Raw genomic sequence first — 27,627 nt, 5'->3', positions numbered from 1 at the left:
CGTTTGGGGCAACAGATGAGCTACATTTGATTAAGAAAGCATTGTCTGTCCTATGCCAGTGAGTGCACTGTTCATTTTTGGGCATTACTTCCGGACAGACGGCTCTGATATCCTCCAGCTATATCTGAGCACCAGTTACCAGACACTGTGGAGTTTGCTCGCATCTTAAAGGTAAATCTTCTCAGCATATCTCAACCTCATTCATTCATTGCGCATTGGGATGGGGAGAAATTAAGTTACTAGGCTGGGCATGTTACTAGATCATTTATTCATGTTTTGCATTTAGGCTATGTGCTATACAGTAATTTCTATCTACATGAGTAAGCAATTATTTGAGTGCAAGAGATTACAGTTGGTCTCAAAATCGTATGGGTATAGAAAATTATAGGAGCTAGTGAAAATTTGGTGCATCTCTGTGTAATTGCTTGAGATGAGCTAAGGAAATATTTGGACTTGCAGAAGGAAATAATTAGCTATTTTCGATTTTACAGATAAAATAATGTCGCACCTTTCCTATTAAATTATGATGTATGATATTCTTCCCTTTCGCACTGAGGACAGAAACAGTATTTTCATCAAGCGCTGATACCGTTCAGGGACGACCACCTGCGCTATCAACCGTCAAGGCGGTGGCTGTCCAAGCGTACAGTTCGCAATTCGCAAGCAGCGCTACAAAGGATCAGAACTCAGCAACCCCGCTGTGCAATCATGTCGACTACCGGGGAAGTCCCTGCCTTCTTCAAGAACATGGGCTCGGGTAGCCCCATGCCACGGCAGAAATTCTGTGGCATGTTCTGTCCAGTTGAAGGTTCTGGCGACAGCAAGACGTTGGATTTCCAGTCCCTGCCGGGGGGCAGTAGAAAGAGTGACGGACAGGTCATTGACAGGCAGACGGACATCTCCCAGCCAAGGGTCGAGATACGGGAGAGCAGAGGAAAATCAGCCCTGCAAAACCTGGATGACAGGGTAAGAGCTACAGATTTTTGTGCATTGTCACCCTGGATGAAATAAAATAAATGTATTTCTTTCTTTCTTCTATATATGTATGTCTGTCTGGCTCTCACAGATAAATCTGAAATAAATCGACACAGTCATGCAGAAAGGAGTTCACTGGGATCTCTAGAAACTTCCCAATCGGTATAAAAATGTCAAGTCGCTTTCCAAACCATTTAGCTATTGCCTTTACTCAATCAATCAATGCCAGGGCAATTCATTCTGCTGACCTCTTGAATTACGTTCGAAACGTGACAACCATTATTCTAAATATAGGGAAAAATGACACAAACCTGGTTAATAATACATTTATATTACACCAAATTGCAGATACAAAATATACACTTACAAAAATACATCTCCCAGTGTGAATAAGCCTCAACATGTTTACTGCTCATTTTAAAATAAATCTAGCCTAATAAAAATATTCAGACAACAGCAGAGTAACACGACCAAAATATTACATTATTTATATTATTACCATCATCAATTACAATCGATCAGGGAATTATTTTAACCTAATAATTTAAAAACAGAACAATGGGCCTGTCTAGAAAATGGTTGAAATGGGTGAAACAGCACCGCGCATGGTCAACTGGTATAGTTTATACATTTCACATGTACATTTCGCCAGTTCCAAACGAGATCTGGTCCCTGCAGATGGTATAGCTTCCACATTTCGCATGGTCCACACGTAATCTGGTACCATCAGAATCGGCACCCTCTCCCGTATTTTGTAGGATACTGGGTTGCAACATAAACTACCAGTTGCATAAAATTACTTGGTTATTTAGCCATTACCTACCAGGCCTAGAGGATAAGGTTTCATAGGCTATTTAATGTTATTGAGGTATGGATCATTGACTATAGGGAAAGCAAATTGAGAACAAGTCTAGCACACAGCTGATATCCTTCAAATCACTTTTCAACGGACTGGACATTATCAGGTGAAGTTTGCCTACATTCCCCATGAGGCTCTGTGATGGGCCATTACTTCCTGTGCTGTGGAGTAGCCATCAGAGGGAGTAGTTCCTGTAGTGAGATGGCCGAGATTGATGTTCCATAGCGTCCCTCTGCAATGGGTGTAGGCTATAGGTCGGTGGGAAAAAAAAGCTCATGTACGTACGTACGCACACACACACACACACACCTCTGAAAGATCATATATTACTATAATACTCTCTATAAATATCCTCTGATTTACCTTCGATTTCTTGAGTAGTCTAATGTACTACTTTCCCACAATCTGATACTTTTCCATACATTTATTTATATACTTTAGACCTAAAGTATTTTTTGTATATTTAACCAGGCAAGTCATTATACATTCTTATTTATAATGACGGCCTAAGAACAGTGGGTTACCTGCCTTGTTTAGGGGCAGAACAGATCTTTACCTCGTCAGCTCGGGGATTCGTTGAAGCATCCTTTTGGTTACTGGCCCAACGCGCTAACCACTAGGCTACCTGCCGCCCCAGCTCTTTATATTGTTGATCTATGATTTTTGTGTGGTTATGATGAAGTTCTTACGCCAGATTCTTCAACGATGACATAACCAAAATAACACAAGGAAATATGACCTCATACCATAGAGAATCAACAGCTAGACCGTGCACATGCCGTGGAATTTATATTCAGGGCAGGCAGTAGTGGTGTAGCTAGCTGGAGCCTACTACTGTACTGGAAATGGCATAGTGCCTGACTTCTCAATGGATCAGGGCGGGGTTCTGCGCATGCACGTTGGGCTTCGTCCAGAGTATATGTCCCTCCCTCCCTCTGTGTCTGAGTCGGTCTGGCAAGGTTTGGTGCATCGGCGGAGAACAGGAGAGAAGACGTGATCTGGAGCTGCGATTCTTTTCCTAGATTCTGCGAGCGGTGGCCTCCCCTTTAGGACGCACGACTCCTTTTGGAATTGTACCCACTCTTTGCTGCTATTTTTTTCTGCCGATTCCACACCGGCCTTTTCCACCCGGCGAACCTCAGTATTCTGTACATCCATTCCATTGATAGCGGTCCACTAAGTGCAGCAACAGAACAGCGAAGATGTCTGGGCAAGGCTATCAGGGCAAGAAGAACATTCCCCGCATTACAGTGAGTTAGGAAAACATGTATTCATTCCATTGAACGAAATGAACATTGTGCATGTAACTAATTAACCCACAAAATTCGCCACTCACCAGTCAGGCATTGGTGAAATTAGGCTTGTGGTCCGTAGGTGAATGCTCTCTCGGGTAGACCTACAGCTCAGAGGTGAAGGACCTGTTTGCATCAGCTGTGAAATCATTTCTGCACGAGCTCTTGGTTATAGGCCTTTAATAAGGTGCATATACATAAAATCGGGTCAACACGTGATCTTTCAGAGCATCTATTTCAAGGAATTATTTCAATTGTCTTTATTTGACAACATGTAAGCCTGTGGTTGACTGTCCACGTTTGAATAAGCTATATCACATGGCTCTTGTAAAACAATCCTTGAAATCCATGTTGTCTGTGAATCATTTTCACACGTAAAAGGCAGTCAACGCACTGCTGAGGTTTCGCGGTCGCGCATTATCACATTTCCACGCCGATGTTCTTTGTTAGGGAACTGTGTCTGGCCGGTTATCACGGCAAGCCAAACGGGTGGAGCAAATGCAATAGTTTTCTTGCATCCGCCCATCCGCTGCAATGTCAGGTTCGCTTTTCTGCACAATGCAAACTCGGTTAATTCGGTTAAATGTTTTATTTAAAGGCGGTGTTAGGGAATGCAGACCGTTATTGTTGATGGATTTTGTGTGGTTTGGGTGAGGCAGCAGCCCTGTCTTTCCCCCCAGATAATCTCCGGGAGCCGGGAGAAATCATGGCGAAGAGAGAATAGCGGTAGGCCTATAGGATAAAGGAAAGAGAAGAAGAATGGGAGAGGGGCGGCAGTAGCTCCAATTTCCTTCCTCGTCTCTTAGCTTCCACAGTAATGAAGGGAAAGGGGCAAAAACGAGAAAAAAAACTATAGACTACTGTCTTTCCATATTTATATCGCTGAACTGGATCATTCATAGGTTTTCGTCTCTACTAAACCGTACTGGTCTATGAACTCCTCGTGGTCACAATAAACTACTGACCCTCATGGTTCCCCACCCCACTACAATGATCCGATACCTGAATAGTCCTTATAAAACAGGTGTAGGACCACATGTCATAAAACCTACCCTGTCATCGAAAATATGACCTAAAGAAAGATCTTTAACAGTCTAAGCTTTTGAGGGGAGAGTGCGCCTCTCCTCATTGTGTGTGCATGAGCTTTTGTGTGGACAAAGAAAGCACTTTGAAAGGAGCATTGGCTGGCATCCTGGTGGGTTACTCCAGCAAGCTCTCAGGCTGGCTGAGTCTGACACAACTGGAGCAGGTTTGTCCTAAACTCCTGCCATATCCTACACCCTGCTTATGCGGATACAGCATTACTCAGTGAAGGGAACAGGCCAGGCCTAACTGACTAATGATCTATTCACACACACACACACACACACACACACACACACACACACACACACACACACACACACACACACACACACACACACACACACACACGCACACACAGTCTTGTATAACTAACCTTGTGGGGGAACACAATTCTGTCCCATTCAAAATCCTATTTTCCCTAACTCCTAACCCTAACCCGTACTCTTACCCTAACCTTTACCCGAAAACCTAACCTTAACCTTAACCCTAGCTCCCAACCCTAACCATAAAACTAACCCTAACTCCTAACCCTAACCCGTACTCTTACCCTAACCTTTACCCGAAAACCTAACCTTAACCTTAACCCTAGCTCCCAACCCTAACCATAAAACTAACCCTAACTCCTAACCCTAACCCGTACTCTTACCCTAACCTTTACCCGAAAACCTAACCTTAACCTTAACCCTAGCTCCCAACCCTAACCATAAAACTAACCCTAACCCGTACTCTTACCCTAACCTTTACCTGAAAACCTAAACTTAACCCTAACCCTAGCTCCCAACCCTAACCATAAAACTAACCCTAACTCCTAACCCTAAATTGAATTATAATTAATTCTAACTTTCACCCTAAACCCCCTAGAAATAGCATTTGATCTTGTGGGGACTAGCAACATGTCCCGAGTTGGTCAAATTGTTGTTCGTTTACTATTCAAGTATAGTTAAACACATCCACACACACACACACACACACACACACACACACACACACAGTGTGTGTACATGTGCCACACCCCTGTGGCAGGGAGCAGTGAGCACACTGTGTGTTGTCTGTCTGTCTGTCTGTCTGTCTGTCTGTCTGTCTGTCTGTCTGTCTGTCTGTCTGTCTGTCTGTCTGTCTGTCTGTCTGTCTGTCTGTCTGTCTGTCTGTCTGTCTGTCTGTCTGTCTGTCTGTCTGTCTTAGAGACAGCCTCAGTCACACACACTTATGGAACCACACAATCCCCTTATAATCCAACAATCTCCTGCTTATCCAGGTCGTCACTGTCCTTGTTTATTTCATTAATTTACTCATAACATAGCCATCGGTCCCAGGACCAGTGGCCAGGGCGTGTCACTGGGTCTAATTGACTGTCATATCAACTGTTTCAAGGTAGATTGATGACCATGTGTATGAATGTGTTTGTGTTTGTATATCAGCTGTGTGCACAGTCAAAGAGAAGCTCTTTCATTCATTCTCATCTTCTTGCTCCGGGCTCTGTCTTCATCCATTTCTGGAGTAGACTCCATGATGAGCCTAACTGTTAAAGTGTTAAATCAGAGGATTAGGAGCCATAGTAGCCCTAACAGTGATCAAGCTAACTCTAAACGGATATAGAATGTATACTATGGACCAGGGAAAGAGACAGAGTAAGAACAAAGTGGGGTAAATCTAACATACTAAACAATTCACTGTAAAACCAAACACACAGATAAACACAAAGGATGTATGCTACTTTCTGTATTGCAAGTTAATCCAATTGTGTCGTTGTTTTTACACACACACACACGCACACGCGCACACGCACACGCACACACGCACACACAGTTGTAGAGATTGGAAAGTCAAAGGCCTAACAAAGGACAGCAGGCAGGCTGCAGTATGAGGCTGTTGTCACCAGCTGGAGTGGTCAGCTGCAGACTGCAGAGAGAGGCAGACTGGGGAGCAGCACACCTCAGGGCCTCATAAAATATGAATCTCATCCTAAAATCACCACCTGGGACTGCCTTTAAAAGATTACTCATCCAATTCTCTCATGAATAAGATTATTTTAATTTACAGTCAGACACACACTCAAAGTTACAGTTGGAAAAGAAGGAAACATAAATAGATTTTTAGATGTATTTTTATTCAAGAGTAGGGCTGAAAGGGCTCCTGTATAAAGATGATGGACTTTATTGCAGGATTGACATGTCATGAATACCTTTACTGAGAGAGGTCTTCTTGTGGTTCCCAGGCTCTGGGGTCAAGAGTTCAGGAGTCAGCGCAGGCCGCCGTGGATGCCTTTTTACCCAGAAGACCCTGTCTCTTCCTGTTATATCAGTCTCTCTTACTAAAGACAGTCCAGCCTAGCACTGCTCATCTCCAGCCCGCCATTTTCCTACAGTAATCCCGCAATGCTCTGTGGCCCGGGGCATTCCATGTTCACACATTACACAAAGCACACTCTTGGTTCTAAGGGCCACCTGCCATATATGCTGGCAGATATAATCCAGGATATCCCCATTCATAAACCCTCCAGTGTGAGGTAGCATGTATTTATGTCCACTTCACCAGCTGGGCACAGGAAGATAGGGGAAGGAAAGCAACTGGGATGCATGCATACCTCAGCCTTATGGTGCCCCAGTGCAACCTAGGATTGCTTCCTGACAAGCAAGGTTTCCTTTTTTTTTAAGAGGATCCGGTGGCCGCTACACAGTACATCTTTAGTCAGATTGTTGGCTCAACAAAATCCATGCTTCTAAATCGGAGCGTCTGTGCGGTGAGATTAAGAGTACAGTAACAGTCATAGTCTACGTGTCTTAAACCAGACAGCCACCCAGCAGCTCCTGCAGTCTTCGACCAGGGCGACTGGCAATTCCAGGTCCAAGAGACATAGAGCTGACAGGGTCTGAGGGCGGTGTCCAGGTCTCCCCTCCACTGGAAACAAACTATTGGATCAGTAGCTGTGATTTAGATGAGTCGGCATGCTTGATGCTTCTCCACCCCAGCTCTAGCACATGTTCCCTGGGAGTTTTCCGCTGGGAGAGAACAACACATGTGTCACGCCCTGACCAGGTAAACTCTTCTATTTTGGTCAGGGTGTGGCATTTCTATAGTTTATTTTCTATGTTTTGGTATAGCCTTGCTTTGGGGCGTATTTCCATGTTGGGTTATGTCGATTCCCAATCAGAGACAGCTGTCGCTAGTTGCCTCTGATTGGGGAATCATATTTAAGTTCCTTTTCCCCCCACGATGTTTGTGGGTTGTTGTCTCTTTTGTTTGAGCAGTTAATGATCAGCCATTTTCTTGGTTTTGTGTACGTGTTTAATTCAGTGTAAGAATAAACATGTGTTCGCTCCCAGCTGCGTTTTGGTCCGCTTCCTCATCACCCGACGCCAATCGTTACAGAACAACCCACCAAACCAGGACCAAGCAGCAGAGGAACGAGGAGTTGAGGAAACTCGAGAGGCCTCCCCAATAATTTTTTTGGGGGGGGCACAAGGAAAGTTTTGCGGGGCAAGTTTGGAGCCCCAGGCCAAATCCCTGGACTGTTTCTGGGAGGCCAGTTAATGGACAGGGCTTACGCTTCGGGGTAATGGGTGTTATGGCGAGGCCAAGTGTTTTTAGGCCAGTACGCGCTATACCAGCGCCCCGCAGTTACCAGGGGGTAGTAGGCATTCAGCCAGAAAGGGCGATGCCAGGGTTAAGCTCGAGACCGCCAGTAAGCCTCCATGGTCCTATATATCCGGTACCAGCACCACGCACCAGGCTTCAAGTGCGTGAACCCAGCCTCGCCAGTCAACAGTCGTCAGAGCTGTCCGCCTGTCGACAGTCGTCAGAGCTGCCCGCCAGTCAACAGTCCTCGGAGCTGCCCGCCAGTCAACAGTCGTCGGAGCTGCCCGCCAGTCAACAGTCGTCGGAGCTGCCCGCCAGTCAACAGTCGTCGGAGCTGCCCGCCAGTCAACAGTCGTCGGAGCTGCCCGCCAGTCAACAGTCGCCGGAGTGGCCAGACTGCGCTGAACTGCCGGAGTGGCCAGACTGCGCTGAACTGCCGGAGTGGCCAGACTGCCCAGACTGTCCCGAGCTGCCAGACGTCCCCAGTCCAGTCCGGCCTGTCCCTGCTCCCCGCACCAAGCCAGTGGTGCGTGTCCCCAGTCCAGTCCGGCCCGTCCCTGCTCCCCGCACCAGGTTAGTGGTGCGTGTCCCCAGTCCTGTCCGGCCCATTCCTACTCCCCGCACCAAGCCAGTGGTGCGTGTCCCCAGTCCAGTCCGGCCCGTCCCTGCTCCCCGCACCAAGCCAGTGGTGCGTGTCCCCAGTCCTGTCCGGCCCATTCCTGCTCCCCGCACCAGGTTAGTGGTGCGTGTCCCCAGTCCGGCCCGTCCCTGCTCCCCGCACCAAGCCAGTGGTGCGTGTCCCCAGTCCAGTCCGGCCCGTCCCTGCTCCCCGCACCAGGTTAGTGGTGCATGTCCCCAGTCCTGTCCGGCCCATTCCTGCTCCCCGCACCAAGCCGGTGGTGCGTGTCCACAGTCCTGTCCGGCCCATTCCTGCTCCCCGCACCAGGTTAGTGGTGCGTGTCCACAGTCCTGTCCGGCCCATCCCGGCTCCCCGCACCAAGCCGGTGGTGCGTGTCCCCAGTCCAGTCCGGCCCGTCCCTGCTCCCCGCACCAGGTTGGTGGTGCGTGTCCCCAGGCCAGTCCGGCCCGTCCCTGCTCCCCGCACCAGGTTGGTGGTGCGTGTCCCCGGTCCTGTCCGGCCCGTGACCAGTCCTGTTCCGGTCGGCGGCTCCGCTCCGGAGCCTGAGCATGCCGCTCCACCGTGGTCCAGTCCGGGCCAGAGGGGTAGGGCTAGGGTGGAGGCAGGGGGAGAAACACACCCGGGGCCAGAGCCTCCACCGAGGGTGAGGCGCCCACCCGGGTCCCCCCCCTAATAGACTTTAGGTTGGTGCGCCGGGAGTACGCACCGTTGGAGGGGGGGTACTGTCACGCCCTGACCAGGTTAACTCTTCTATTTTGGTCAGGGTGTGGCATTTCTATAGTTTATTTTCTATGTTTTGGTATAGCCTTGCTTTGGGGCGTATTTCCATGTTGGGTTATGTCGATTCCCAATCAGAGACAGCTGTCGCTAGTTGCCTCTGATTGGGGAATCATATTTAAGTTCCTTTTCCCCCCACGATGTTTGTGGGTTGTTGTCTCTTTTGTTTGAGCAGTTAATGATCAGGCATTTTCTTGGTTTTGTGTACGTGTTTAATTCAGTGTAAGAATAAACATGTGTTCGCTCCCAGCTGCGTTTTGGTCCGCTTCCTCATCACCCGACGCCAATCGTTACAACATGCTGTTGCCTGGTTACCTCATTTGATAGCATTAGTCTTCGATCTAGGAAGGCTGCTCAGGCCCTGTAGATGAACATCTTTGCCTAATGGTTTAAATTTTCAAATTTGCTGATACAGCTTTATTTAGGCATCAGTATAGTTTTAATCCAAGCCCTCTATCACATGATACACTGGATTGATCTTCCACACATTGTGGAAAGAGGACTGATCAATGCTGCCTCACTCAGTCTATCTCTCTAATATACAGTAAGTCTAACCTATCCAGGCTCTAGTCTGCTGCTGGGCTTGTTATTGGTTCAGATCTGATTTTGAGCATAGGGACATTTTGAAAACTGATTCTACAATTAAATCTCAATTGAATCAGTTATTATTTGGGTATTTTTGTTAACAAAGATTTATGGGCTGTATTAGTTGGTCAGAGATGATTAATGAACATTGACCAACAACCATAGGCATATTATTTGTCTAAGTTTAATTGATCATTTTTTGTTGTTGAAACCCTGTCCACATCCTCTTTGTGTGCGGCTGGAACTGGTTCTTATCCAGGGAAGGGCACTGTCATGTTTGGCTCAGGTCCAGTAAAATCAAAAAGAGATGCTCTCCCACAACATGATGCTGATGGCCGTCACAGGCCAAGCAAATGGGGACTTTCTCTGACCTGCAAATGCATCTTCAAATATACAGTACCAGTGAAAGATGTGGACACACCTACTCATTCCAGGGTTTTTCTTTATTTTTACTATTTTCTATATACAGTGAGGGGAAAAAAGTATTTCATCCCCTGCTGATTTTGTACATTTGCCCACTGACAAAGAAATTATCAGTCTATAATTTTAATGGTAGGTTTATTTGAACAGTGAGAGACAGAATAACAAAAAAATCCAGAAAAATACATGTCAAAAATGTTATATATGTATTTGCATTTTAATGAGGGAAATAAGTATTTGAACCCCTCTCAATCAGAAAGATTTCTGGCTCCCAGGTGTCTTTTATACAGGTAACGAGCTGAGATTAGGAGCACACTCTTAAAGGGAGTGCTCCTAATCTCAGCTTGTTACCTGTATAAAAGACACCTGTCCACAGAAGCAATCAATCAATCAGATTCCAAACTCTCCACCATGGCCAAGACCAAAGAGCTCTCCAAGGATGTCAGGGACAAGATTGTAGACATACACAAGGCTGGAATGGGCTACAAAACCATCGCCAAGCAGCTTGGTGAGAAGGTGACAACAGTTGGTGCGATTATTCGCAAATGGAAGAAACACAAAAGAACTGTCAATCTCCCTCGGCCTGCGGCTCCATGCAAGATCTCACCTCGTGGAGTTCCAATGATCATGAGAACGGTGAGGAATCAGCCCAGAACTACACGGGAGGATCTTGTCAATGATCTCAAGGCAGGTGGGACCATAGTCACCAAGAAAACAATTGGTAACACACTACGCCGTAAAGGACTGAAATCCTGCAGCGCCCGCAAGGTCCCCCTGCTCAAGAAAGCACATATACATGCCCGTCTGAAGTTTGCCAATGAACATCTGAATGATTCAGAGGACAACTGGGTGAAAGTATTGTGGTCAGATGAGACCAAAATGGAGCTCTTTGGCTCTTGGTGTTTGAAGGAGGAGGAATGCTGCCTATGACCCCAATAACACCATCCCCACCGTCAAACATGGAGGTGGAAACATTATGCTTTGGGGGTGTTTTTCTGCTAAGAGGACAGGACAACTTCACCGCATCAAAGGGACGATGGATGGGGCCATGTATCGTCAAATCTTGGGTGAGAACCTCCTTCCCTCAGCCTGGGCATTGAAAATGGGTCGTGGATGGGTATTCCAGCATGACAATGACCCAAAACACACGGCCAAGGCAACAAAGGAGTGGCCCAAGAAGAAGCACATTAAGGTCCTGGAGTGGCCTAGCCAGTCTCCAGACCTTAATCCCATAGAAAATCTGTGGAGGGAGCTGAAGGTTCGAGTTGCCAAACGTCAGCCTCGAAACCTTAATGACTTGGAGAAGATCTGCAAAGAGGAGTGGGACAAAATCCCTCCTGAGATGTGTGCAAACCTGGTGGCCAACTACAAGAAACGTCTGACCTCTGTGATTGCCAACAAGGGTTTTGCCACCAAGTACTAAGTCATGTTTTGCAGAGGGGTCAAATACTTATTTCCCTCATTGAAATGCATATCAATTTATAACATTTTTGACATGCGTTTTTCTGGATTTTTTTGTTATTCTGTCTCTCACTGTTCAAATAAACCTACCATTAAAATTATAGACTGATCATTTCTTTGTCAGTGGGCAAACGTACAAAATCAGCAAGGGATCAAATACTTTTTTCCCTCACTGTAGTTGGGTAATAGTGAAGACATCAAAACTATGAAATAACACATATGGAATCATGTAGTAACCAACAAAGTGTTCAACAAAGTAGCCACCCTTTGCCTTGATGACAGCTTTGCACACTCTTGGCATTCTCTCAACCAGATTCATGAGGTTGTCACCTGGAATGCTTTTCAATTAACAGGTGTGCCTTTTTAAAAGTTAATTTGTGGAATTTCTTTCCTTCTTAATACGTTTGAACCAATCAGTTGTGGTGTGACAAGGTAGGGGTGGTATTCAGAATGTAGCCCTATTTGGTAAAATACCAAGTGCATATTATGGCAAGAACAGCTCAAGTAAGCAAAGAGAAACGACAGTCCATCATTACTTTAAGACATGAAGGTGTCAATCTGAAAAATGTCAAGATGTTTGAAAATTTCTTCAAGTGCAGTCACAAAAACCTTGAAGCGCTATGATGAAACTGGCTCTCATGAGGACCTCCACAGAAAAGGAAGACCCAGAGTTACCTCTGCTGCAGAGGATAAGTGTCACATCCTGACCAGTGAATAGGGTCATTTTCCATAGTAGTATGGTCATGGTGTGCCAGGGGGGTTGTTCTGTGTGTTTTGGGGTTTGTTGGTTTCTAGGGCAATGTGTTCTAGTTTTCATTTTCTATGTTTCGTTTTCCAGGTTTGGCCTAGTATGGTTTCCAATCAGAGGCAGGTGTCTTTCGTTGTCTCTGATTGGAAGCCATACTTAGGCAGCCTGTTTTCCTTTGGGTTTTGTGGGTGGTTGTTTTCCGTATAGTCTATGTACCTTACGGAATTGTTGGCTGTCGTTTGTTTTTTTCTTGTGAAGTGTTGCTCATTAAAAGTAAAGAATGAGCACTCAACACGCTTCGCCTTGGTCTCATCCTTTCGACGCCTGTGACAATTATTTCATTAGAGTTAACTGCACCTCAGATTGCAGCCCAAATAAATGCTTCACAGAGTTCAAGTAACAGATCACGTCTCAACATCAACTGTTCAGAGGAGACTGCGTGAATTGCCTTCATGGTTGAATTTCTTCAAATAAACTACTACTGAAGGACACCAATAAAAAGAAGGGACTTGCTTGGGCCAAGAAACATGAACAATGGACATTAGACCGGTGGAAATCTGTCCTTTGGTCTGATGAGTCCATAGTTTAGATTTTTGGTTCCAACCGCCGTGTCTTTGTGAGATGCGGAGTAGGTGAACGGAAGATCTCTGCATGTGTAGTTCCCACCATGAAGCATGGAGGAGGAGGTGGTGTGGGGGTGCTTTGCGGGTGACACTGTCAGTGATTTATTTAGAATTTAAAGGCACACTTAACCAGCATTGCTACCAGAGCATTCTGCAGCGATACGCCATCCCATCTGGTTTGCGCTTAGTGGGACTATCATTTGTTTTTAAAAAGGACAATGACCCAACACACATCCAGGCTGTGTAGGGGATATTTGACCAAGAAGGAGAGTGATGGAATGCTTCATCAGATGACCTGGCCTCCACAATCACCCGACCTCAACCCAATTGAGATGGTTTGGGATGAGTGAAGGAAAAGCAAGTGCTCAGCATATGTGTGAACTCCTTCAAGATTGTTGGAAAAGCATTCCAGGTGAAACTGGTTGAGAGAATACCAAAAGTGTGCAAATCTGTCAAGGCAAATGGTGGCTACTTTGAAGAATCAAAAATAGAAAATATATTTTGATTTTGTTACACTTTTTTGGTTACTACATGATTCCGTTCGTGTTATTTCATTGTTTTGATGTCTTCACTATTAGTCGAAAATGTCGAAAATAGTAAAAATAAAGAGAAACCCTTGAATGAGTAGGTGTTTCCAAACTTTTGACTGGTACTGTATATATTTTTTATACCTACAGAGATCCTACAATTCAAAATGGAATGGCTAAATAATACATTTTATGACCATCTTAAAACAATTCCATATGTTAGCTTAGTAGATTTTGTAATCTAAGGGCTTAGACCTACAGGGGTTAAACACAGGAAACCGCTAAGTAGGATGAAATAAGAAGAAACATGGAATAGGCATGCACATTTATATACTGAAATACTCCACAGCAGATTGAATTTGAAAGTACTTGACTGTTGTTATCTTGGGAACTCATTTTTCCTGTAACTTTTCTTGCCGTTTTTGGTAAAGTATGAGTATCTAAAACTGAATTTATTGTTGTTATATCATGATGGCTGTCTTATGCATATTTGTAAGAGTGTGTATGAATGGATTTCAGTAAAGGCTTCCAGTTTACACATCTAATGGCACGACAGAAAATGATGTAATGATAGTCAAACACATGACTCAGTTGTTCAGTGAATAGTTGCCAACAGGATGGAGTCTTGCCAGGCCCTGCAGCACAGCATTCTGCTCCATTCTGCTCCACATAGATGTGAGAATAGATTGGGTTCATCACTCCTGTCACATGAGTCATCAAAAATGACAACTGCTTATATGCATTTGCCAAGACCTGACATAGTCTTATCTAAGAAGACATTCATTGGGGGTTTGTTTGAAAGTGATTGTGTTTCTGTGTATGTGTCTGTGTCTGTGTTTTATATAATGTTTTTTTAGCTGGCAGGGAACAAATAACCTCTTTTATTGGGGAAAATATACCAAAGGATGTTAATGTCACAGAGAGGGGTTTTCTATTCTTTAGCCCAAATGCATTTTGGGCGAGGTATTGTGAGCACCTTTGGAAAGCAGTTATGATTGGGGCCAGGGTTTCTAGCAGGGAAACACGCTAGATGCTGAAACTCAAACAGAGCAGCCTTTGTTTGTGGAGGATGCTAAAGGCCTAGTGACCAGAATGGTGCCACTCCCCTTTTGGAGAAGAGCCCATCACCACTGGGGCAACGCAGGGGGGTGCCAGGGGGCCAGGTCCCCTCCTCTCAAAGTCTCACACAGAGACAAGTGGCCTGCTGACAGAGGCGTGGATGATTGATTACCAGGTCTGCATCCTGATTGCTCCCTTATTATGTTCATTATTCTGTCAGCCAGTCAGGGTGAGGATGCCGGAGGGGCGTGTCCTGAGGCGGGCTTTGCTGCTTGCCAATGTATCATCAGTGCATTCCTCACCCTAATTTGGAGCCATGTTGGTATCAGCCTAGCTAGTAAATTATCCATTAGAAGATGTATATTCCGGATTTTGTTCCTGGTCACGACATGCTGTATCCAGCTGTCTGTAATAACCACACTGTAGTTCTGCTTCTGCATTCACTTTGTCCCTTGCTGTATTAGGATGTGCATGAAGCATTGCTCACACAGTCTCTCTTTTAGACTCTGTAAAAGCTGCTGCTGACCTCCGATCCACCCCCTGCTGTGTATCTGTCTTTTGTTCCTATTTAACTCCTCTCTCCTATCTCTCTCTTTATCTATCGCTCTCCTTTATTCTTACAATCCCAAACACGTACTTTCTGTCCCTTACTCTGTCTCACACATACTGTAATGGTTGAACGAGCTTCACCCAAGACCTGGTGCTGATTCATTCCAAACTATCTGTGCATGGAACTAAAATATTAATTCTTACAGCTCTGTTTTCTGTTCTCTGTTCACCCTCTCTCTGTCTCTCTCTGTCTGTCTCTCTCTCTGTGTGTGTGTGTGTGTGTGTGTGTGTGTGTGTGTGTGTGTGTGTGTGTGTGTGTGTGTGTGTGTGAGAGAGAGAGAGAGAGAGTAAGAAAGAGAGAGAGTGAGACTTACAACAAAAGCCTAGATCATAAATTGTGACATCTCAACACAACCAGTTGGTGCAACCATAAACATTGTGGGAGGACACGTGGTTCCTTATCAACACAGAACTCACTTGGACAAAGCCTAATATAAGTGTGACGCAACGGAGCAAAACAAGGCAGAACGTCAGATCATGCTGTGACAGTGACACGTTGTTACACTGCCCAGTATAGCAGAGAGGCAGTCATCTGGATCTTTTGGCCATGGTGTGGGTGATGGGATAGCAGGGATGTGGAGGGGGTGAAATATTTGATATTTTCTTTGGTATTTTAGGGGTCTGTACAGATGTAGGATCTTACATTTGAAAACATTATCCTGCAGTTACAGTAAATGTGAATTATTATGTGGATTCTAATTAATGGACATTTTTATAGGGTCGTGATACATCTTTCGTAAGGGAAAATCATGTCTGAAATTTCAATGTGAAAATTACAAACTTCAGAAGGTTTTTTTAAACCTCAAATACGCTACAAGTTTTACATTTCCTGCATTGCAGGAACGTTCTCCTGCAACAGGATAAACAAATGAAGATCCTATATTTTTATGTAATATGTTAATAGCACAGTGTTAGCCGATGCTTCCTGTAAAGAAAGTGGCTTGTACTGCGGTGGTGCCAAATACAATACTCACCCTCATAAGCTCATTTTAAATGGTCATATAAAATCTCAGGCCATTCTTTGTGTGTTACATTCTGGTGTCTGGCATTAAAGCCTTTTCCTGAAAGAATACTTACTTCACCATGTTAATTCTGTGAGAATGAAGAGGAAATGGATGTGTGTTTACTAACTAATAGTGATTTTTTTTTTATTATCCTCTAGAGCGATCGTCTCCTGATCAAAGGGGCGAAGATCGTGAACGATGACCAGTCCTTCTGTGCTGACATCTACATGGAGGATGGCCAGATCAAGTGAGTTTCACAACACCTCCTCCTGAGGTTCACAGGCTCTGCCTCCGAGAGGTTAACTATCTCTGAACCATCTTTATTATGCATTACGCCTAACAATGGTCGTTGTTCGGTTTTATAGAGTCGTTTACAGAGTAAGTGCAGTCATAATGATAACTCTATTACAACTATCTATATCTCTCTTTCTGTTCCTTCTCTCTCTCTCTATCTCTCTTCCTCTGATTTCAGACAAATTGGCGAGAACTTGATAGTGCCCGGTGGGGTGAAGATCATCGATGCCCACGGACGCATGGTTATGCCAGGGGGTATCGATGTGCACACACGCTTCCAGATGCCCGACCGGGGCATGACCTCAGTGGACGACTTCTACCAGGGCACCCGCGCTGCCCTGGCAGGGGGCACCACCATGATCAGTATGTACACTACCACCTACACCCTCTCTCTCTTCCCCCTCTTGAGAGGCATTGGGAGGGTGCAGTGCCAGCTTGATCTATGGCAGCGCCAAGTCCTGAACCCATAAAGACCCATCCGTTACAGAGTGTTAGGCTTGCGTGCCACCAGGTGCTGCTGAGTGCGGTGGAAAGTAGACTTAGGAGAACATTCAAAACCTTTTGCAAGTCATTTATCCACTCTCCTCGTAATTGCTCAGTAATAGCGTGGCCTGCCTGAAGCATTTCTAGAGTTTAGATGCCTCAGCACTATGCCATCTGTTTTAAGGTCCCCTCCCCTCCTCAGCAGTCACACAGACTCCTGGAGAGTTAGATAGCTTTGTCCTATCACACAGACTCCTGGAGAGTTAGATAGCTTTGTCCTATCATGCAGACTCCTGGAGAGTTAGATAGCTTTGTCCTATCATGCAGACTCCTGGAGAGTTAGATAGCTCTGTCCTATCATGCAGACTCCTGGAGAGTTAGATAGCTTTGTCCTATCATGCAGACTCCTGGAGAGTTAGATAGCTTTGTCCTATCATGCAGACTCCTGGAGAGTTAGATAGCTCTGTCCTATCATGCAGACTCCTGGAGAGTTAGATAGCTTTGTCCTATCACACAGACTCCTGGAGAGTTAGATAGCTTTGTCCTGTCACGCAGACTCCTGGAGAGTTAGATAGCTCTGTCCTATCATGCAGACTCCTGGAGAGTTAGATAGCTTTGTCCTATCATGCAGACTCCTGGAGAGTTAGATAGCTTTGTCCTATCATGCAGACTCCTGGAGAGTTAGATAGCTTTGTCCTATCATGCAGACTCCTGCTGACAGCACTGCAGAGTCCACAGAACCAGCTATGTAAATGGTTCACACATCTCACAGCCCTACAGTTGCTGTACAGTACATCCTAATGGAGAAAAAAACAATGATGCAAGACCCAGATGTAGCCGTTTAATCTGAGCTACTTTATATTATAGTTGAAATCACCCCTAACATTACGAAGGAATATTTGAGGACCAATTCGCAAAGTAATTGTATGTGTGTGTGTCCACTAGTTGACCACGTGGTTCCGGAACCCGGGGCCAGCCTGCTGTCAGCCTTTGAGCAGTGGCGTGAGTGGGCGGACAGCAAGTCCTGTTGTGACTACTCCCTGCATGTGGACATCACTGAGTGGCACAAGGGAGTTCAGGAGGAGATGGAGGCCCTCGTCAAGGACCACGGTATTGCCACACCCAGTACATATGACATCCTATAGTAGGTTAAGATTAGTTGTGTTTTCTCTTTATGTATGGTTGTTACATTTCCCAAAGATTGGTTTAAACATGTATGTTTGTTCAGTCTAGTTGGGTCTCTCAGTCTGTTTCTTCTACAACCGTTATTGGTGTCTTCGTCTCTCTTTGTTTCTCTTTCCCACTCCCTGTACCTTCCTCTGACACGCCCTCTCTTTTCTTAGGTGTCAACTCTTTCCTTGTCTATCTGGCTTATAAGGATGTTTTCCAGCTTACTGACTCTCAGGTATGACTTCCTTTATCGTACGGTAGCTTTTTTGACATTGGCTCCCTGTTTGACTCAAAGGAAACAGACAACGATCGCTACCACCACAAAGAACATTAACGGTTATATTAATCTTTAAGAATATAGTATGAAAGGAATTCAATTTATTTCACACCTCATTAACCATACTATTAAAAGGTATGTGGCAAAATGAAACTGATTGCTTAATAAATTACACTGTATGATCATATACTCTAGCTCTTAGATCCAGCTGCTTGCCATGGCCTGGTCTGCTCTTGGCTGAGGGCTGTGGGCTGAGGTGAGGGTGGGTGGAGAGGCTGAGGCACTGTGTGGGTCTCCAGAGCGTGTAAAGGATGATAAAACAATGCACCAGTCCATGTCTCTGTCTCTGGTAAAACAGATTCATCTTGGACGCGAGGCTCCTTTGAAAACAGCCTGTGTTGGTCTTTGCAGCTACCTGAGGAATGCATGGAGGCTGCCCGGGCCAGAGCATTACACTCTAATTTGTGCACGTCTCCCAAGGAAAACTATGATAGCTCTTTATTTCATTTCTGGCTGTTGGGAAACGATGACTCATACTAGACTCATTCATCAGTCATACATCAGTAACTGGTTCTACCACTGATGCATCTGTGAGTGTATGAGTTTTACATACTGTGTGTGTGAAATTGGCATTACAAGTACTCTCAATTAACTTTACAAAACCATGACAAGACGCCAAGTTTGTCTGTGTGTCTGTTCTATGATCCATCTGTGGTTGTCTGATGATGCTGACGTGGTTATTTCCTGTAGGTCTATGAGGTGTTCAGTGTGATCCGGGATCTGGGGGCCATTGCTCAGGTCCATGCTGAGAACGGAGACATCGTGGCTGAGGTAAGACCTGGGGCTAACAATAAACCATTTACTGGACTATAAAACCCAATTTACTATACCTAACACCGGACAATTTTAAAATATGCCTGTTCTTTTCCGTTCAGGAGCAGCGTCGTATTCTGGAGCAGGGCATCACTGGACCCGAGGGACACGTCTTGAGCCGTCCTGAAGAGGTAGGATACATCAGCATTTGACTTCAGAGTTCCTACCTCTTTCTGTTTTTATCTTCCCTTTATGTTTCCCAAATGTGTCCTTGCAAGGTCACCTTGACCTCTGAACCCTGGGTGTCTATTTCAGGTGGAGGCGGAGGCTGTCAACCGCTCTGTGACAGTAGCCAATCAGACTAATTGTCCCCTCTACATCACCAAGGTGATGAGCAAGAGTGCTGCTGATGTCATCGCTCAGGCCAGGAAGAAGGGTGAGACACTGTTTCTAGGATGTTTGCTAGGATACAAACATACAGAAAGATGAAGGGAAGATGCACACATGTGAACCAAAAGAAGGGAGAGGCACCATATTGTTTGCGTCAATAACATCATTTAAATCTGTAATCACATCATGTTTCTGATTGGCCATGGAGGCACTGTGGTGTACGGGGAGCCAATCACTGCCAGCCTGGGCACAGACGGCTCACACTATTGGAGCAAGAACTGGGCCAAGGCCGCCGCCTTCATCACGTCCCCGCCCCTCAGCCCAGACCCGACCACGCCCGACTATCTCAGCTCCCTGCTCTCCTGGTGAGAGCACTAACTCAATGCCTTGACACTACCAAGCCTGTGTCATCTGTCTAGGTTGTCCGTTTCGTCTTACATTGATTGTTTTTAAAAATCCCAGATGAGGCCTTTTGCCTCTTGCCAGGCCGTCATTGTAAATAAGAATGTGTTCTTAATTGACATGCCTGGTAGAATAAAGGTTAAATAAAATAAAAACTGGATTGGACTATGAGGACAAATACCCATATTCATGATGTAAAGTGTTATCATGGTAACAATATCAAGTAGGACAATCATCCCAATCTGACCCCAGGTGTCACAGTCTCAGTTTGCTCCCCTCAATGTCTCCTCTCCCATCCTAATCTCTTTCACTGTGCCCTCCTCTCTAGTGGGGACCTGCAGGTGACTGGCAGTGCCCACTGCACCTTCAACACTGCCCAGCGTGCCGTGGGCAAAGACGACTTCACTCTCATCCCTGAGGGTACCAACGGCACTGAGGAGAGAATGTCCCTCATCTGGGACAAGTGTGTGGTGAGAGATTAATACATACTATATACGATACAATACAGTACTTAGAGTGGAACATACTGACATGTAAATATAGTGTACAGTATGTGTATTTGTATTTGTACACATTTTTACCTTACACACTCACATGTCCTAACAACACAAAGTTAACCACCTGGTCTCTGTTTTCACCTGGCCCATCCAGGTGACAGGTAAAATGGATGAGAACCAGTTTGTGGCGGTCACCAGCACCAACGCTGCTAAGATCTTCAACCTGTACCCCCGTAAGGGCCGCATCGCTGTGGGCTCTGACGCTGACCTGGTACTCTGGGACCCAGACGTCATCAAGATCATCTCAGCCAAGAGCCACAACTCGGTCAGCCAATCACACACTCACTACGCACAAATACTGTACAGTCAGAAAGGCACAATCTACTGTATATCCAGCCGTATGGTATTACACGTGGGATTACACCACAGATTCATCTTTGGGAAAATGCCCAAAAAGAAATAGTTCATCTTTAAACATTGAAGTGAACATAATAGGTTAAATTGTAATAGTTCTATGAAATGACTCTCCATATTGGCCTTTTTATGGTCATCTTACTCCTGACCACATATGATTGGTTGGGTTCCCCAGCACTAGGGCGTGGGCCTTATGTTGACTCAGGGGAGTGATGTCATCCTCAAACTCTGCCAGAGTACTGAAACATCTCATTTCTGATTGTTAGCAGGCAAGTCACACTGTTTGTGTGTGTGTGTGTGTGTGTGTGTGTGTGTGTGTGTGTGTGTGTGTGTGTGTGTGTGTGTGTGTGTGTGCCTGTGTGCCTGTGTGTGTCTGTATGTGACAGTCTGTATGCATGTGTGTTTTTGAAATCTAATTGCTCTAGCTCTCTGTGTTCTATGGTTTCTTTCTTTCTGTTTGGTCAGGAAATAGACTCATTTAAATGTGGAAAATTGGTCATTCAGAGAGAGTGGTGTGTTCGTGCGTGTGAGGTGGGATGTCCAGCCTCCGTGTGACCTCATGCTGTTTCTAAGCCCTGTGAAGCCCACCAGATTGCCTAGTCAGCCAGTAGCTTTTAGGAGGTCACACTGGTCACACTGCATACTGCTCTCCACTGCACACACCCTGTTGTAACTGCCTTGTAACACTCTGCTCCTCGCTGCCTGGCTAAATCAATGGTCTATTGTCTGGAGAGACTCAAATCTCACCAGCACATCAATGACGCTCTCTCTAGGAGGGTTTTCAATTGCCATTTATCTAACCATTGAAAAACACATAGGGAACTGTTAATGATTTGAACATTGGCCCACTATAAAACAACTACTCCACTGGCACAGGATGGAGAAGGAGGGAGTTCCACCACACTAGTACTGAACACCAATCAACTCACACAAATCATAAGAGGCTGATTGATACATGGAAATATTGGTCAGATTGAAAAAATGATCACTACATTTCCTCTCCTCCTTTCTCCCCCTATCGCTCTTCCAGAATGTGGAGTATAACATCTTTGAGGGCGTGGAGGTGCGTGGCGCACCCCTGGTGGTGATCAGCCAGGGTAAGATTGTCCTGGAGGAGGGAAACCTCCACACCACCGAGGGGTGCGGCCGCTTCGTGGGCCGGAAGCCCTTCTCTGACTACGTCTACAAGAGGATAAGGGCTCGCAGCAGGGTACAGCACTGTTATGGAACTGGGTCATTCTGGGCTGTGCATCTTTGTGTTTTATTACCAGCTTGAGTGTTACTGATGTAACTAGGGGAGTGGGTTACAGTCTTTGTTGATACCCTGTATTATGTTACGTTGTTTGCTGACAAGTTGGATGTTGCATTCCACTATCAGTAGGTTTAGGTTGTTTGATCTTGACTCTTGATTCTGCCTCTTCCCTGTTCTCCAGCTGGCTGAGCTGAGGGGAGTTCCCCGAGGCCTCTATGACGGGCCTGTCTGTGAGGTGTCACTCACACCCAAAACTATGACTCCTGCCTCTTCTGCCAAGACTTCTCCAGCCAAGCAGGCAGCAGCTGGTGCCCAGCCTGTCCGCAACCTGCACCAGTCAGGGTTCAGCCTATCTGGTGAGGAATACTTTAGTGGATCAATGGATCCATTCATTAGAGATACAGTATCTGTCATTATATCTCAATCAATCAAAAGTCTTTATGAAGCCCTTTTGATGTCAGCAAAGTGCTTATACAGAAACCCAGCCTAAAACCCCAAACAGCAAGCAATGCAGATGTACAAGCATGGTGGAAGAAACCTAGAGAGGAACCAGGCTCTGAGCGGTGGCCAGTCCTCTTCTGGCTGTGCCGGGTGGAGATTATAAGAGTACATCGCCATTAAGGCCAGATCCTTCTTCAAGATGTTCAACGGTTCATAGATGGCCAGCAGGGTCACATAATAGTTGCACACTATTATAGTTTTGATGATAAACTTTTTCATAACAATGAAAATCCAGTGATATTGACATCCTCCTCCTCTTCTGTACTTGTAGGTGCTCAAGTTGATGACAACCTTCCTCGACGTAACACCCAGCGCATCGTGGCGCCACCCGGTGGCAGGGCCAACATCACCAACCTGGGTTAACCACCCGTATTGGCCACCAGGGGAAACGAGGGCTTGAGGGGAGGGGTATCAGGGACTAGGGGCCATTCCACCAGGAGGCAAACCCTCTCGCTACAGTGCCTGACCAAATCTCCCCTCCTCAATCTCTCAACCCCTCTCACGCTCCCTACATCTTTCCCCGACTCTTTCCCCCCCAACCCCCAAATGCCCCACCCTAGAGGAGACACCTATAAAAATGATTTGCCTCATTTGAAGAAAAAAATTGAAAAAACAACACTCCTTATATGAGCACTTTGGACTGTATTATTTAGCGTTTTATACTGTACTCTCTACCTGCCATGTATCATTCAGTTTTGTGTTTTATTTTCATGTTATAATAGAGGGCTGAAGTGAGACTAGACGGAGCAGTTTTAACACGGCCAGAAGGTCAAGACGGTGCTTGTTGCATTTGCATAGAGGAAGTCCATTCCGTCCCCCTTTTTTCATTTTGGATATATGGTGAATCAAGTATGGAGACACAAGGGGAGCATGTTATACTTGTGTTTTACCTTCAGATAATAGATGGGTTGGTTGTTTAGTAACAAAACCGACGTGTGTGCAACTATTAGGCAAAACAGACAGTGTTGGCTTAGACTGTTAACAACATGTAAACCATATTTAGTCTCCAAATGTTTATTGAAAACATAAATATATTTGCACAATGAGCATTTGTCTCTCAAATACATTGTTACAGTTGTATGGTTAGCTAGCTAGCGAATTTGAGCCACCTTAGCATAGACATGACATCAGTCATGACACCTTGAAACAAGACATGGTATCAATAACAAGATTCAACGAGCTGAAACGAGCCACCTACAATTCCCTACATGGCAGCTTCTTGTCATTGTTGCTCGCTATCTGTCCGTTCAGAATCATAACAATGCACGCCTTCCGGCCACATTGATGCGTGCGCATAACTTTCGTTATGTTTTCGGCCAACCCGTCTATGGGTACATTAGATTAGTTGCGCTAAAATTGTGTAGTGAACATGGAGATGCTAATATGCCTTCCTCAATTGATATGTTCACCGTCTGTGTCTGCTTTGTCTTTGTTCTCTACTGTTTATACAGCTTCGCCCTCCAGTGTGATTTTCATCTCCCACACTGTTAAGATCAGTTCAGCACTGGCTATGATCAACACCATTTATTGACTTGTTGCTATAAGGAAAGTTATTATGAGACTGTAAAACCGTCCATTGTTATCGTTTGAAAATCACTGCAAGCTGGTAGTAAGCCATCGTCGTCCCCAGGCTACGCGATGATACATGAGATTAGTATAAGTCAAACCACTAGTGTTGAAAACCTAAGAGGAACTTGTCACTGGTGCTCACCTCATGTCATCCCACCCGTAGCTTTGTTAGATTCTAGATGAAATGAAAAAAAACATGCTCCATATTTTAAAGCTGCTTGTGAAGTGGGAAAGTCCAGTAGAGTAGGAGAAGGTGTTGGCGGTGAATAGAGCGCTGTCTCCCAGGGAGAGGCCATTATGGAACTTCCATGAGAGGAGATGTGACTCAAAGTAAGGATGATGGGAGGAGTGTAGCCGGGTGGAAGGGAAGGAAGAAAGATGTTGTTCAGAATATTAGGGAATGCCCAGTTTCTCATAGCCTCATTCAATTCACCCTCTTAGCAAGATGGTGCCACACTCCTTGTACTCAGCTACGCTGTAGTACAGTTTGTGTCCACTGCCCATATACCTGGCTTGAAGGGTATTGTGACCCCTCACTGTTATGGGATCTTTAAGATCCATAGACCATTTAATTGACAGTGTTGCAGGTAATCAATTGTATTGGTCACATACACATATTTAGCAGATGTTATTGCGGGTGTAGCGAAATGCTTGTAAGATAGCATCCCTCCCACTGTTCTAGAATGTCCCAGTACCAACCAGTGCATTTAGAAGACTCACTGTCTTTCTGCTCCCTGCCTCCTCTTTTCTATTCATCCACTCCATTTCCCTTTTAACTCTTTATGTGCCTGAACCCCTAGAATTTGTACTGATATTTTGATTTGTTATTATTCTTATTGTGGTAAGAGAAGGATGTAAGATAAAAATGTAAAATAGCCAGTGTTAACCGATACAAAGGTGCCAGATTTTGTTCTTTGGTATTCCACTGGTAGTGCTCCTGTAAAAAAATCTATGCTTAATATGTTGAAAATGTTTTAATCTTTTAGGGTTTTTAACCGTACTTGTTTCTGCTATTTAGTGTCATTCTGTACTTAGTGGCCTAAGGCTGAACACTATTCATTTGAGCTTGAAAGTAGACATGGAGTATTGTATTTCTAACTAGTGTGCAGTGTTATGTTGTGAGGGTCTGGGCACACACACACACACACACACACACACACACACACACACACACACACACACACACACACACACACACAGGTCTCAGTGCACCTCTCCTTTGGGCTCAGACCTGGAGCGACAGTAATGGTCCTTCGCTCTCACTCGTTTTGCACGGTCTGGTTTTCATTAAGGCAAAGCAGTCCTCCAGCTGTTTTTCTTCCTTCACTCGCATGTCGGTGAGATCTTGGCCTAAAAGTTGCCGTTCTGCAGTCTTCGCCTTTTCCTCTCCATGACTTAATATAGAGCAAAACACTCACTCACACTGTTATGCACACACAGACACACACACTTGCACGCATGCACTCGCGGAACAAGTGGTGTCTGCATGTCCTTCCAGCACATTGGAACTTTGGTTTTCATGGCCGTGTTAAGGTCTCGTAGGAAGCTCTTAAAAGGTAGTAACAGTATCTGTGTTTATGGAATCCATAGCAGGGAAATGAAAGTTTGACACTTCAGTGTCACTGCCTACAGGGAATGAGATGAGACAGGGATGGGAGGGAAGGTGGTGTTGAGCTGTCTGCTTGTTAGTGTACAATCACTCAGGTGGCAGGGTTTAGGCCACTCCAGTGCTTAACTACAACAAAACTGTCAAATCTGCCATGTGAGAGTAGGGCTAGGACAAGTCTTCATCCTCACATGTGTAGAGTACATGGCTGAGCAAAAAATCTCTTTAGTCTACATTTACCTCCTCTCTTGTATCATTCTCATTGAGATATTATGGTCATCATGATTATGATTTTGATTATTATTATCATGATTATCGTTGTCATTATTATTTTTACTATGATCACTAACAATATTTAAGATCGTTGATTCTCCAGATGTTCTTCTCGATCCAATGAAAAACCCTACCCGGTGTATTGGCATCTTTTCAGCATGAGTCTCCTAGTTGCTTGCTTAGTGTTGGAATGCATATCTCTCAAACAGAGGGTGACGCAGGGTTAAAATGATTCATCCCTCTATTCCCATAGACTGGACTTTTTTCACTCTGATTTGGGGGAGGGGGGAAAGAGGGGGCTGCCGAAGCACAAATACATTTTGGCAGCCAGGAGTACATGAGTCCTCCTGAGACTAAAAGTATGTCTTTGCTTGTTTCCACCCCGCTCTTCCTGTCTCTCTGGCTCTTCCATTGTTGCCACATTGCCTTGACCATGAGGCCCTCCAGGCCCCACTTTTTGTTTGTCATGGCAACGCTTGTCAGATCGTACGTTACCCATAGCAACCCGTCCAGAACTGGTGCTATTAGAATAACATAGTGTCCGTGGCAGACTAGCTGTATGGAAGCCATGCACACTATAGAACTCCCTCCTCTCTCTCTCTCACACACACACACACACACACACACACACACACACACACACACATACCCTCACTCACACTTGTTTTCTTCCCTACCCCCATTTTCTAAAATGAGCTGTTGCTGCAGACTTCACCCAGTTTCAGTGTGTAGTCATTTGTATATAAGCTTTTGGCTAGTTGAGTGGGATCTACATGCTTCTTCCGACCCATGATTTGTGGGCCCTGAATTGCATCATTGAGAGGGCGCCACAAGCTTCACATGATAGCAATTACCCATAACTCCTCTACAAGGCCACATATATTTACCCACTAGGCACACACTGGTTGAATCAATGTTGTTTCTACGTAATTTCAATAAAATGACGCTGAATCAACGTGGAATAGATGTCTGTGCCCAGTGGGTCCATGCACCCAGCGCTGTCTGCAGCTGTGGTGGGGCACAATGTCTAAAGCATTGACTCAGATATTATAAACCAGCTGTCAACGCCGGCGCCACCATCGTGTCCTCACCATATACACACACACACACACATGAAAGCATACACATGGACACACACAATCCTTCTTCTTGCTCTGTCAGCTTGGATATTTTTCTATGCCACGCTAATATGTGATGTAAGCGAAACGCAGATTGAGAGAAGAGCTTTAGGTTTGAGGTTGCTAATGCTGTTAAAATCCCACCCGCACCCCTGTCCTCCCCCCTCCACCTAACCCCCTCCCATTGTGAAAGTAACTGTGTGATGGTGTTTGTCTTGATGACTGTGGGGTTTTGAGGATGCTTGCTCTCTATGGAAAGTGTCAAATCCCATGGATGGTGATGTAAAAACAATGATTTCAAAGAATTAAAGGATAAAACAAAACAAA

General features: G+C 45.3%; 1 protein-coding gene across 3 annotated transcripts; it reads left to right on the top strand.

Moving 5' to 3' along the window:
* Window positions 1-27,627, top strand: LOC115204151 (dihydropyrimidinase-related protein 2). Of its 3 annotated transcripts, none has more exons than XM_029769512.1 (15): window positions 1-171; window positions 562-966; window positions 16,400-16,488; window positions 16,714-16,898; window positions 17,964-18,128; window positions 18,362-18,423; window positions 19,216-19,296; window positions 19,401-19,469; window positions 19,594-19,714; window positions 19,877-20,033; window positions 20,399-20,540; window positions 20,722-20,892; window positions 22,012-22,191; window positions 22,415-22,589; window positions 23,006-27,627. In XM_029769512.1, the coding sequence occupies exons 2-15, from the start codon at window positions 709-711 to the stop codon at window positions 23,095-23,097; spliced, it is 1,947 nt and encodes a 648-aa protein (XP_029625372.1). In that variant the 5' UTR covers window positions 1-171; window positions 562-708; the 3' UTR covers window positions 23,098-27,627. The 3 variants fall into 3 exon arrangements, with proteins under 3 accessions (XP_029625372.1, XP_029625371.1, XP_029625373.1); XM_029769511.1 differs by having other exon boundaries at window positions 557-966; XM_029769513.1 differs by lacking the exons at window positions 1-171; window positions 562-966 and adding an exon at window positions 2,594-3,084.

This window comes from Salmo trutta, chromosome 12 (assembly GCF_901001165.1).
Source record: "Salmo trutta chromosome 12, fSalTru1.1, whole genome shotgun sequence".
Classification (NCBI taxonomy): domain Eukaryota; kingdom Metazoa; phylum Chordata; class Actinopteri; order Salmoniformes; family Salmonidae; genus Salmo; species Salmo trutta.
The sequence above is the reverse complement of the archived record's forward strand: the minus strand, read 5'-3'. Positions and strand labels throughout refer to the sequence as shown.

Excerpts from the sequence above, each read along its gene's own strand:
- LOC115204151 (XM_029769512.1), top strand. The coding sequence starts at position 709 with ATGTCGACTACCGGGGAAGTCCCTGCCTTCTTCAAGAACATGGGCTCG. Across the intron at positions 16,899-17,963 it reads AGGGGGCACCACCATGATCA|TTGACCACGTGGTTCCGGAA; the intron begins GTATGTACACTA and ends TGTGTCCACTAG. Across the intron at positions 19,715-19,876 it reads CGCTCAGGCCAGGAAGAAGG|GCACTGTGGTGTACGGGGAG; the intron begins GTGAGACACTGT and ends TTGGCCATGGAG.